At 38.4% G+C, this 14,131-nt stretch overlaps 1 protein-coding gene across 10 annotated transcripts in view; it reads right to left on the bottom strand.

Annotated features, from left to right (window-relative positions):
• The window catches only part of Lpp (LIM domain containing preferred translocation partner in lipoma), a 590,384-nt gene that overhangs the window by 260,574 nt on the left and 315,679 nt on the right, over positions 1-14,131 (bottom strand). Inside the window, exons 1-2 of one of the 10 annotated variants that reach the window (XM_031363541.1) lie at positions 9,916-10,078; positions 9,771-9,822 (exon numbers count right to left, since the gene is read on the bottom strand). The exons of the other annotated variants lie outside the window; for them this stretch is intronic. Of the exons in view, the coding sequence (XP_031219401.1) occupies positions 9,771-9,822; positions 9,916-9,920 (57 nt within the window). The 5' untranslated portion in view covers positions 9,921-10,078. Of the gene's footprint in view, positions 1-9,770; positions 9,823-9,915; positions 10,079-14,131 lie in introns of those variants that run through there. 10 annotated transcript variants of the gene reach the window in all.

The raw sequence follows: 14,131 nt of genomic DNA, 5'->3' as shown, positions 1-14,131 counted from the left end.
GGAGGTGAGAAGAGGGACAGGGGAGGGGAGGGAAGGAAGGAAGAAGGAGGGGGGAGGGAAGGAAGAGAGAGCAGGGTAGAGAGGTAAGGTGACAGGGGACACTTGGACAGAGAGGAAGGAAAGGATCTAGAGAGGAAGGAAATTACAGTTTGTATCTTTATAAATATGGTGAGTCTTACATTGTCATATATACTGCAAGTCTATAAATATGTATATACATATACATATTATATATAATATACACATACATATATATTATGGCACACATAATGATACCTATAAAATTGATAAATATAAATTAAATTGCACATTTTAATATACCTACAATATGCTATAGTTTGGATCTAGAATGTCCTAAAACATTGCACATATTAAAGCATGAACCTAAGGATGTTGCTGCTAGGCGAGCCATTTGGCAGCAGAGCATATGGAATGAGGTCATGCTTGAAAGCATATGCTGGGTCGGGCATACTGGGGCTCAAGTGCCATCTCTAGTTTCATTTTAGGCATATGAAGTAAGCATTTATTTTTCCATGTGTTCTCTATGATGTTATACCACCGTCATAACAGGTGCCAAGCAATAGACTCAACCTATGATAAACTTAAACTCCTCTGCATAGGCTGCTTTTCTCAAGCATATTGGTATAGTGACAGAAAACCCACTAACAACACTTATGTAGAAATTTATAAAATGTCTGTAAAAAAATTATACATGCAGAATGCCAATCAAACAGGCACATCATAGAATTGTTAGGTACATGTACAGATATAGAGAAAGGATCCTATGGTCCCAAAGCTTACAACATTTAGCAAGTAAGTTGTAAGATTTATAACTCACTTGTAAGTCACTTGTATTTCCTTCTCATGTTTTAAACATATTATTGTGTGATACAAATATGTATACACAAATATACATACAAGTCAGATGCCACAGAGATTTAAATAAGGAAGGATATATATTACATATTAGTCCTCAATTCATTTAAGCAATAGAGAATTTGATACAGTCAGATAACAGAATTTAAATCTTTAGTTCAAGTTCAACAATTACAGATGAATTGTATGAAAAAGTAAAAGGTGACTAAATATTATACAGATAGAAAACTTAAGCCAAGAGTGGAACATCAGAGAGACAGTTAGCAATCTTTTAGTCTGGCAGGGAATGCTGGGGATTGAATAGAGTTACGGAGTTACATCCTCAGTCCCCGAATGAGGATCTCAAGTTTTCTTGAAAGTTGAAGGCTATCACAGAAAGCAGAATGTTCTCTGAAGGTGTGTGATCCTCTTTACCAACCTAAACACCATGTCTGGAAGTCTGGTCAGTGATGATAAACACAGCACCATTACTCTCCAGGACACAGAGAGAGGCAGTCTCTCTTTTCTCTTCCCCCGTTCCCATCATTTGACACAAGGCACATGAAGTCTGCAGGATGATAAGGATCTGGACAACTGCAACAGCTTCAGTGAGTTCAAGGCAGTGTTTCTGGTACTTTTCTGAGATGTGAGAAGCAAACACTGGAACACTAATAAGTGGACATGAGCATAGAGCTGTACAGTGTCCAAACTCATCCATGAATATCCCTGTAGGTTAGCAGGACTCTGTCTCTAGCTCTACCTTTACTGTTTGTGAAGAATAAGTAATATGAGCCTGATGGCCATTACCAGGTAGCAAGTGATGTTGCCATGCTATACAGATGTAAAGGGCTCAGTGTATTACAGGCCTGCCACTTGCTTTAGGTATAAGCTCACAAACCACTGGTACTTTCTTGCAAGCTGGTCCTACCAGACAAAACTCTGCCACATAGACCTGATTGTTCAGCTCATGAAATTTAAAGTCAACTTGTCATTTAGTCTGAACCCAAGAAAATTCTTGGAGCATGGGAAGTCTCTGAAGGTCTAAAGTCTATGGGAGAACAATGACTTTCCCGAACCAAATATAACGTTCAACTGAAAGCATGAAAAGAAATAAAATTCCCTCAGCAGATCCAAGTAAGGCCAGTGTCATCAGGCTTTGGGCTGGGTATAGATGCAGTCAGAGGAGAGCAGAGTGTCCTCGACCTCTTTTCCTGCATAGGCAGCTCCACCCATGGCATAAACCAATAGGCCAAATGGATATACCCAGTTAAGCCTCTAAACCAAACCCAGCAGATCAAGAATATGTTTTTGTTTCTATTAGAAATATAGATTTAGCTTTAGTACCACATGGCTTAAGACATGGTAAGAATCCAAGTCCCAGCATCTTTCAATCAAAAGTCTGTGTCACTAGCAACATTGCTTTAATAAACCGGGTGATGGTGCTATGCTTGGACTGCTGTTCTAACAGGTGAGTTTCCAGGGTAACCATGTTCTTACCACAGATAAAATCCACCTGAGAGCACAAAAATGAAAGGCTTGGGAAGAGTCAGCAACAAACAAGAGGTCAAGATTTCAAGCTGAAAAGAGCTTTTCCAAAAGTACATTAGTTAGGGTGGACAGAGTCCACAAATTCTGGGCCTGCCACATGCTGGCTCTGTGATTTGGGAAAATAAACTTCTCAGGACCTTATTTCTGCATCTACAAAATGAACAAGAGATGGGAATAAAACAGGGGACTCAAGAGTTGCCAGTACATTTTTAAAAGCAGACTAAATGTAAAAATAAGCAAACAATCCAAAAGCCAAGGCTAGATATCCAGTGGCCTGCAGAAAGGAAAACAAGTTAGACATTCTCTTTGGTACAAATTACTGGGAAGAAGGCCCCTGGAGAGAGAGAGCCTGAAGTGACTCAGGAAACCTTGCCTTCTTTGCTGAGGCTCTTGTTCCTGCCTCAGAGTCCCTGACTTCTGGGAACAGGTCGCCTATCAGGGGCAGTTGTGTAAAACTTAACTAGGGAAAGTTGCAGCTTTTCAAGCAACAAATTAAGGATGTGGAAAGCATCCGTGCTGAGGGTCTGAGAGCTAACTGGAATGTTTCAGAGTCAAACACAGGATCCCATTGAGTACACGTTCCCTCAGGAAAAAGATTCAAGTGGCATCAGATGGCTTCATGAGTTGAGATGAGTAAGACAGAAAACCCTCCTTTGAATAAAAGAACAGAGCAGGCATGGACAATGCTCAAGAGCCTCTTTGAAATATGTACTATAGGAGTGAGGGCTCTCTGCTGTCTGTCACTATTAGAAGAGGTGCAGGTGGGCTCACCTGTAGTTGTCAGATCCTGTAACCTCCATTCTCCACCCCCAGATCAGGAATTAGGAAGGCAAAGGGCTACAGAATGGAAGAAGCTTCTACCTGTGCTCAAAGCACAAAGTTTCAGTCAGCAACAGCCAGGCAGTGAGGCAGATAAAGTTTGAAAGCAAGAATATACAGTCAAAGTTTCTGTTGTCCTGAGATTAAATGCTGAAGCAGGAAGAGATACTATTCTTGCATCAAGTGAGAAAAGATGGTAAAGTGCGATATTAAAATGCAGCACGCTGGAATAAGTTTGCCTCTATAAAAACTGTTATGTTCTGTATGTGATTTAAATTAATGCCTATATTTGTGGGAGATAAAATTAAAATGAAGATAAATGCTGCCAGCATATAGCGTGCTCGCTGGAGCAATAAATAAGGCACGAAAGGTACTTTGCATTTCAGTCACATCTACCCAAACAGGGAGCCCAAAGCACTTGAGGAACATTTGTTAATTAAATGCTGCAGGAGATTCGTGAGGAAGCCGTACAGCTACTCTATATGCCTTTTATTTGAGTTTGTGATGTAAAGTGGCCTAGGGACCTTTGGAGGCTACTGCATGGGCCTAAGGATGCTGTAGGCTTACATCTGGAACAGCTGGGATGAATCTTTTTGGCCATAAAGTCTGGAGAAACTTCTTTGCCTACTGTGGACCTATTGCAGGCCTCAGGTATCTCTGTTTATTATCTGACTCACTAGAAGGAAATACTAAACTTTTAAATGGGAGCACAATCGCTTCAACACACATGAAGAACATAAGGCTTTCCCTTTTCCAACAGAAAATAGCCCATAAGGGACTGGACCTTCTCAGTGTTTCATCTCAGGTTAAAAGCTTCTCCAAAACATTGATGGATATTTCTATCTTAGCCAAGAGATCCTCTTCAATACTGCCCTCCCCATTTCTCTCAAGCCTTCCTCAGCATTGTGACCAGGGGCTCACTGGCTTCCTGCTCTGTTAGCCCTGTCTCTCAAAGGCAAGAAATGTGTCACTATCCACAACTCTGCTTGACAAGAGGTCAGATGACCTTCATTAAAGTAAGGGTGAGCACACTGATTACCGAGTCCAGTTCAGCTGTCATGTTAGTGCATACACTATATTCTTTCTATATTTACATGTGTTTGAAATTCTCCAACTTGAACTTTTAAATGGAAATCTAGGTAGCTTCACCTACTTTGAGAATACCATACCATTTACCACGGTCCTAGATAAGGGAAGACCAGAAGAAGAGTCAAAGAATAAAACAAATAAGTGGTTAGTACTGATCGTCCTCTGGGTAAGATCATGTGAAGAGTCACACGTGTCACCTTTTAAGTTAAATGTTCATTCTAAGCTCAAGACAAATGGACTTTCTTAGAAGACTATGGAAATCACATAGCTCATTGTTGTATTTTTTTCAGAGACACTTCAACTGTATTTGTTTCTTTTTCTGGTTAAAATGAATGCCAGAAAAAAAAATTAAAGAGAATCTCTGTATATTTAGACACAGCTCAGTAGCATGCCTAACATTCCCAAGGCTCTACATCGACTACCAGCACTGAAATATGAATAACAAACAAACCAAAATTGAGACAAAAATTCAGGTCCATTGTAAAGTGAAGAGGAAATTTCTGGTTGTGTCATATGATGCAGACTCACGTGATGTTTGCTGAAGCAGGCTTAAGGTAGGACGTGTGATGTTTGGAGAGAGTATAAGTAGGACCCAAGAGACAGTGACGGGGCACTTGCATTGTATGTCATGCAATGCTTCATTGGTCTTGTGTCTTTGCTGAGAGAGGCATGGCAAAGAACTCCTCCCAGTCCCTCCTGCTGACTCATGCTGACTTGGTGGAGGCTTGGCTGCTATGCGGATCATGCCACCACTGTTGTTCCCCATTTGGTGACACTTTTTGAACTGGACTGCTGGTATCCTAACAATGAAGATGGGAAGCACCCAAAGAGCTACTTCTAAACATGTCCACATCTCCATTGTCCTATAGCCCAGCTTTCCTCCCCCACCTTTAAGCAGTGGGTATGAAGGGGGATCAAAGCTTTTGTGAACAGCTATTAAAGTAGGTTTTAAAAAACCTAAGCCTACAGTGAAGCATACATATATCCTGACTGTAGTGCCCTTCCTCAACTCCTGCTAGCCGTCTCCTCCTACACCATATCCACGCTCATCTGTTTCCCTTCAGAAAAGAGCTAGCCTCCCATGGATAGTATCAGCTGAACAGGACGTAACAAATAAAATAAAACTAGGCCCAAACCCTTGCATAAAGCCTGAGGGAGGCAATCCTGCAAAGGTGCTCGGGATAATGGTCCCAAGAACAGGTGAAAGAGTCAGACATCCTCTCCACTTTGTTGGGAGTACCACACAAACACCAAGCTAACAACAGTAGCATATACTTAGAGGACCTAGAGCAGACAGGCAGAGGCTTTGTGATTGCTGCTTCAGTCTTTGTGAGCCCTATGAGCACTACTTAGTTGATTCTGTGAGCCATGTTCAGATATTATGATACTACACATGCAGAGGAAATGCCCTAGGCTGCTAACTACTGTTAATATTAACTAGGTAGAAACTATGGATGCTCCATTCTAAATATTTCTAGCTTCCTGACATCTTTATGGCTAGGTGGAGCCAGATAAATATCTACAACCAATGAGCTGTGAACCAAGTAGCCCAAGCCACTGCAAATTCCAGATAGTGTGCTTTTGCTTGGGACAGAGATCAACTTTTTGAAATTGTGAGACAATGTGGCAAGGCCCTTTCTCAATGTATGATGAGCAAGCTATAAAAGAAAAGGATGTAGGCTGCTGTACACAGATATAGAGAGCTTTTATGACTGGAGTCACTTGGGTTCTGACTCAGGCTCCCTACTTCAGTTTACAGCATGACTTCTGCCTGTCATTCAATCTCATAACAGTAAAATTTGGTAAAGAAATAGACATTTGTCTAACATGAATTTCAGCCCAAGGTAGTACGATATATATAAAATATACTTAGGGCAGATCATATTGATATCATCATAATTCAAGTTCTTTACACTTCTGGTAACCCCCCAAACCTCCTTTATAGAACTCTACTTAAGAGTCGAAGGCCCAACGGCCTCGTCGTCTTGATAATGCACCTACAAATACTGATTTCTACTAAAGAACTTAACATTTTGAATGATTATTGCAACGACTCATCAAATGAAAGGCACTGCTAACTATTAAATATACTCTTAGCTCTTACAGTTTTAGAAGCAAAATTAGTACCATTTAAGTCATGACTGTTTCTTCATTAAATTTTTATTATATTCTTGTTGAAAGACATGGCTTGAAATTATTTACTCATATTGGTTTTATTAAATCATGTGTCACTGCCTTGTTATGAATAAATGTATAAACAAAGCAACCTGTGGCTTTCTTGGTGTTCTAAAGAATCCTTTACATTTAGAGTTTAGTCCTCGAGTCAAGTTTTTATCAAGAGTCACAGTAATTCTATGTTTCTCTATAACATTGTCACCAAGGCCAGCAAGAACAATTACAAGAATTTCCACTATCACCAGGATTATCTTCCAGGCTGATCTTCATGATCAATTCTGATGGTCTTGCAGACAGTGACTTCTAAATGATTTTTGTCACCTAACTCTTAGCAATCAATTGGAAATAGGAAGAAACTCAAGAGAGACAGGGCTTATAATTGCCGAAGTGTAAGCATGTTCTCTATAGCATCATGGATGCCAAGGCCCACTCCTACAAATGGTTGGGCAGGTAATACAGTCTTCTACTCTATACGTTCATGACTTCTTTCATGAAGTATCTAGAGATTAAGGCATTTGTTGAACACTGCTGCTCAGTGATAGATAGCATTTCTCCATGGGTATCTGACATCTTAACAACTCCTTGTAAAAGCTATCTGGCTTAAAAATTATGTTGGGCAGCTTCAATTAGTTCAGTTTTTATTCTTCTTTTGTTTTTGTTGGGGTTGGTAGAGAATAAAATCATAGCAAACACAAATATAATTCTTCAATCTTTGAAGTGTCAACATTTATACATGCATTTATTCTGTTTAGAGAAAATCAAAAATAATCCCAATATTATTGTGAGCTTGTTGGTCAAGAGGGTAGACAATTTGGGGGATTTGGGGATGTTCTTATTCTGAGAAGTTCTGCATAAACTCCTATCTTTGGAAAACACTGGTGTTTTGAAGTGCTGTATACATACAGAGAATAAGGCTTTGTCACAATCATGCCTACAAACACACACATGTGCATGGACACATGAAAGTAAACTAGATTTATTGCACTTTTTTATTATTTTCTGTGACTAGACATGAACATTTTCCTTGGAAGTGCAAAAAAGAAAGAAAAGTCATCTGATGACAAAATGAGCTTAATCCCATGGAGCACGGGAAGAGACTGAGTCTGCACTAAGGGAGAACTTTTTAAAACACATATCCTTCTTTTCTAGCACTTCTTCAAACTGCCCTTTGTACAGGACAGTTAGCAGAAATGAACAATTACCGAGGAGGCTCAATACAAAGCTTGGAATGTAGCTCTTTATACACTTATCAAATGAGTGTAATAATTTGCTATAATTCTCTCTCATGATTATATACAGTAGCTATTTCATTCTCTAAATAATATCTTATACTTTTTTATTTTAGAAGTTGGTTAAATTGCTTAGGAGGAGAATATTAGGCTCAGTTTCTTTGAAGGGTAATATAGTGGGAGTGACTGTATAATTATTTCTACCGGGCTTTCACCCACCACACAATGGTGTCTACTCTATCTATTGCTTTCCTGTTGAGAGCTCCAGCTAATCCCACTAACTAGCATGTAGGAAAATAAGGCAGGCGAATTTTATTTTTAACTTGGGACTGGGAGAATAAGAGAGAAAAATACTAGGATTGATTAAATCTGTTGCATTTGCAATTTTTATTTTAAGGCATTCCAGATCTCTGCTGCCAAGCAGGCTCAGCAACTCAGGCCTTGCAGTGACATTTCAGTGTCCTGTCTGGTGCCCACTGAGACCAACTGTCCAATGAGGCCTCTGCAGCACACAATCTTCATGCTGGGCAAATGCTTTTTTACTATTTATGGAGAACAATCTTTTGCTTTAAATTTTGAAGATCTAATCTTAAAATGGCAAATATTTCATTTTAAAGATACTAAATATAAAGATATCAGAGCTTCTAGAAAAACAAAACAAAAAACCTAAGAAAACAGGCCTTTAAACAAACATACCAAGACTTCACAGGACACTGAAGATACATATATGCAAGTGATATTATACAAAGTGAACAGTGATACTAATACGTACAAAAAACAACCCCTAGCACCATGAACAATAAAAGCATAAAGAAAAGAGGCTGCAAGTTTGAACCAGGAGATGAGGCACAAGAAAGGTTTCAGAAAAAAGAATGGAAAGGAGGAAATGATACAATTATAATCTCAAAAAAGTTGCAAAAGGTCATACAGGAATTCTTTTCTATCTATCGGCTTTACCTATAAGATATGCAGAGAACTCAAGAGGCCTAGGGCATGTTTACTCAGATATTTTTAATCACCTAACAAAGGACATAACATTCTTCTTACTTCTTTACATTAAGTGATGAAGCAGGTATACTAATTTCATCCAGATTAGAATCATAAGCTCACATTACAGTAAACTCTTGAATTAGTGTGGTAATTAGATTACAGCAAAAATAAAACTGAAATTAAACTGAAATCATTTACAAGCTTATTACTACAGATAAAGGACTTTAGGGCTGGTGTAAGAACAGGAATAAATGAGTATATTTCTAAATGGTTTAACAGCTAGAATGAGGTAAGCATTGCCTCAATCCATCACCACATTATAATCCATGACTTGTTGAAAAGCAAAGTGTGTATGTGTGTGTGTGTGAGAGAGTCTGTATGTGTCTGTGTGTCTATGTATGAGTGTTGTGTGTCTGTGCATATCTATATCTATCTATCTATCTATCTATCATCTATCTATCTATCTATCTATATCTTTATATATATATCTATATCTCTATATATCTATATATAGATACATATATATATATATAGAGAGAGAGAGAGAGAGAGAGAGAAAGAGGGAGAGAGAGAGAGAGAGAGATATCTTGGCCCAGTATCACTCTTCCCTAGTATATAGAGAGTATCAGTATTTTTAAGTATATATTGAATTGCCAATTCATGTTTAATCATCTAAGCCATACTGTCTTGGCTCAAAGTCCACATCTGTCCACCCAATCAGAACTTTGGGTTATACCTTTCGGTTACAATTTCCCTAACTGTAAACTATTGAGAAATGATAATCTACCATGTTCTTATGAGAGATTTAACTGATGAAAGTCATTGAACATTCTTGAAAAATGTCAGTTATCATTTGAAAAAATTAAGTATAACTTCCTAACATAAGAACGAATTAGCTTCAGCTGAAAAAGTGCTAAATCAGAAGGGCTTTGTCCCACATTCTATCTGAATTATTACTACTTGGGTCCATAAGGATGACACAACCGGCTTTCATTCACAAAACAAGGCCTCTCCAGTTTAAGCACATCACAAGTTACCTCTCCAAAGCAATTTGTTATCACAAACCTTCAGTGTTCCAGTGCTCCTCTTCAGGCATGCCCCTACTTTCCCCAGCAGCCTATAGGACAGGGTGCACAATATACAAAGTCACTGCACTGCACTGAACCATTACCAATGCATTCTTTCAGATACATTCTTTCTTTCCACTTACTCCATTTTCTAAGCCCTTCAAATTCTTCCAAAAGCCGGAACACCAATCTTTTATACACATCTTACTCATAAAACTATAGGACCTTGAGCCAACTTGGCATGAGCCCACTGCCTAGCTTAACTGTGGAAAATTCTCTGACCTAGCCACTAGAACATAACCTGTAGCTGGCCTCAACCTTCTCTGTGACCTCATAGAGGGCACAGTCACACATAACCAGAGGGAAGACAGACTCTACCCACAAAGCTACTGTCCTTCCTACCTGTCCCTTCTTTTTCGGATAGCTTGAACTACTTTGAGTCTCAGCACACTTTTTCCCAGAAAAGTACTTCCTTCTCCATTCCACATACTTCCAGACTATAGCCACCATCATAATCTTTTAGAAGAGAGTTCTCAAAGACCTCCTCAACTCGCCAACAATTGCCTTTCTGAGCTTCCAACATGAACACAAAGGAACTGCAACTGTCCCTTAGCACTTGCTTTATCATGGCACAGAACATAGTGAGTGAAAATGCCACTACAAGTTGGGTTTTACGTATAGCACATACAATGTCTCTAGCTCATGGCAGGTCCTCAATAAGTGCTTGTTAACTTAGTGTATTGATCAAGTCTTAAAAGATAATTTGACTTACAGAAGTAAAAGTGAAGAGTACTGCACACTGAAAATACAAACAAACAAACAAAAACCTTAGTTATAAAACTATCTCCCTATAGTATAACTTCTCAAATCTTCTTCATGTTTGACAAAGGTATTATATGCTTTGACTCTACTGTGGAGTCTGGTAGTCCAGGTGTCAAATTATGCTCGATATTATGTAAGAAAAGAAATGGTTCTGCTTCCTGCAAAGAACTAATTTATATAAAGTTCTTCCACAGGTAAAATAGTAGTAATATCACAAATATGTATAACTACAAGATTTACTCCAACAATCAGTGACTAAGAAAAACTGCTTCCTCAAGGAGAGTGAACTAATACCAATAGACTCTCAAAGGCAGGCCTTCTCCTTTCCATCATCATCACCTCTTAACAGAAACTCTGTAATCCTTGAAATTAGGAGTAGGGGTATGAGCAAAGTCTAAGTCCTGGCAATAGTGTTAAAAGCTATATGTGGAAAATATAGGTCACCAATGATTTTAATTTTTCTAATTGTATATGTTTCGTATGTGTACAATGTGCCAGTTTGATGCATACGCAGGCAAGAAGAGGACATCAGATCCTCTTCTGGAGTTAACATCAGTTGTGAGACATTATGTGAGTATTGGGAATCCAACCTGTGTCTTCAGGAAAAGCAACCCATTCTCTTAAAGTTTGAGCCATCTTTCCAGCGTCAAGGATTGATATTCATTAAAAGGGAAAGAGAAATGCCTTGGTTTGATGTGAAACGTCTTATATAAAGGCAGAAGTGAAATTTCCAAAGTGCAGATGTCAAAGAAGTAATACAAAGAATTATAGGAGTTGGACATGTACAATGATTTCACTAATGGAATCATTCCATGGGGTATAAAAACTATTCACTTAAGAATTAGTAGCATTAGAAATTTGGACTTAGAAGATTTGAAACTTTAAAAAGTCCTCTAAAACTGACATTAGGAGACTCAAGTAGATATTAGAAATGCTATGTGATATTATAAAACCAGGGAAATCTGAGAACTAGGTGAAGACTACAGAAAATGCAGAAAAAAAAAAAAACCAATACACCACAATCTAGGTATTTTAGTTGTGTGCTCTATGGAAAGTCCTCTAGGTTTTCTCAAATAAAGAGCAGGAATTATGAGACTGTTTGCTTGACAGTGTAGTAATAAGAAAGGATAGGTATAGGTGCTTTTCAGCTATAAATATGGTACCTTATGCTTCACCAATAATAGCACTAATACTCTATTGTGGTAGGCATTGTGATAAGAACCATAAACACTATACATGATGCTTGAGATCATTATGAATGTATCTGTATTTTTAACATGAAGAAAGAAATGATGGTGCTAGTTTATCTAAATGGTTTCAATCTCTCAGAAACTGACATTAAAAAAGTAGATGCTGGGAATTCGAGAGATGGCTACGTGGGTAAAAGCACTTGCTCTTCTTGTAGGTGACCAGGGTTTATTCCTAGAAACCATATGGCAGCTCACAGACCATATGTAATTCTAGTTCCAGATCTGATGCACTCCTCTGGCCTCTAAAGGCACCAGGCACACATGTTGTGCACAGATATATGGGTAAGCAAACCATTCATATATACTAAGTTAAATGAATTAATTTATGAATAAAAAGTAGAGACCTCAAAGAATAAGGGTGCAGTCTTACACATTTAATACTCCTCACAACCTTAGGAGATAGGATCTATGATCAGCTCCATGTTTAAGATGCGGAAATACAGGCCAGAGAGGTGAATTTGTATGAGAACATGGTAATTATGTTTAGAAAAATATAAAAAAAACTCATACTGCTTGAGCGCTACAACTTTTTGGGAAGTCCATAGGCACCAAGAGTAGAGTTAGCAAGAGAAGTGAGCAGGAAAAGGTGCTAGCAGCTGAGCCTGACAACCTGAGTCTGATTTTTGCCACAAACATGGTAGGCCATCACAAGTTATCCTCTGAGCTTCATGGATGCCACTTCACATGTTCATGAGCATACAGAATAAGTACATTTAAAGTGTAATAAAACAATGAAAATTTGACTGAGTCAGGAGGCAGGGTTGCTTCTATTCATGATGCTATGTATGAGGTGGCATCTTCTTCACTGAACTGTATGATGCTTGGAGTCCTGACTATTCAAAAGGCAAAGTGCTAGGAAAATACTTTGTTTCAAAAAATGGCAGTTTTAAAAGATAGACTTTTTCAAAATAGTCTACTATCATAAAGAGTTGCCTCAAAGTTATCAAAACGGTCTCCTGAGTCCTGCTCCCAGGCTTGGAAATCACAATCTATGGCATCCTAAACCATATGTGAAAAATCTAACATGTATGTTAGGAGAAGCATAATTTACATTGCCTTAAGAATATGCATACAAAGCCGGGCGTGGTGGCGCACGCCTTTAATCCCAGCACTTGGGAGGCAGAGGCAGGTGGATTTCTGAGTTCGAGGCCAGCCTGGTCTACAGAGTGAGCTCCAGGACAGCCAGGGCTATACAGAGAAACCCTGTCTCGAAAAACCAAAAACAAAACAAAACAAAACAAAACAAAAACAACAACAAAAAAAAGAATATGCATACAATAAGCTGAGAAGCAGCAGCAGTCTGCAGTTCTCCAGTATCTCCTTATCCAAACATTAGATAGCTCAGGCATTGAGAATATAAGGTAGAAGATGCTTCATACTATTTCCTACGAAAGGAAAAAGTCAGTCCTATCTAGCATACAACAATACTGCTCACATACAGATTCTTTTAAAGGCCCTTCATTCCTAAGCCTTTGGTGACACTATGCAGCCCCATGTGCACCATCACTTCACAGAGCATAAAGTTAACTTGTACTTTTTGACAAGGAAATTGGTCCACATTGACAATGAGTTTGAATGCTTCTCAGTAAAGGGATTTCTATATGTTTGCTAAAGACAAATGTTTACAAAACAGCAACCTTAAAGTGAGGTAAAAAGTTCCTTTTGAAACATTAAGGCCTGAATGTTTATTTTACATCTGATGTTTTATTTTTTATTATTTAAATTCCTTAAATATTGGAGACATTATAGATTTGTTATGTTTTAATAAAAAAAAAGTAAAAATTACTATCAAGAATTTTAAAAACAGCTTGAAATGTAATGGACAGGAGACCAAGAAGTCTGATGTGAGGTTGTGTCATGTAGCAATACCAGCTGCACCCATGAAATCACAACATGGCTGCTGAAGAGGAACCTTTGACCTCCCAATGTTGATGGAGGAAGGCACAGGCCCAGTCACTAGACTAAGAACTCCAAGCAATTTAACAACTGCTGAGTGGGAGAAGAGCACTTCCCTAGAGAGGAGCCCCTTTAGTGATTATTCAGTACCAATGGTCTAATGTACAAATAGGCAAAACTGAACTCAGCAGGCTGTATCTGTGATTCATTCATTTACATGAATACATAACAACAATGATCAAAATGTGGGGTGGATTTGGAAGTGGGTAATATGGGGTTAGGGCTTGAGGGGAGGAAAAGGAGAAAAACATAATATATTTTAATTAAATAAAAATTATATATGAAAGCTTTTAAAAAGTAATAAAAGCACTAACGTATTCATTGCTGTGGT

This window comes from Mastomys coucha, unplaced genomic scaffold (genome assembly GCF_008632895.1).
Source record: "Mastomys coucha isolate ucsf_1 unplaced genomic scaffold, UCSF_Mcou_1 pScaffold12, whole genome shotgun sequence".
NCBI classification, from domain to species: domain Eukaryota; kingdom Metazoa; phylum Chordata; class Mammalia; order Rodentia; family Muridae; genus Mastomys; species Mastomys coucha.
Note: the sequence above shows the minus strand (reverse complement) of the source record. Positions and strands in the feature narration are given on the sequence as shown.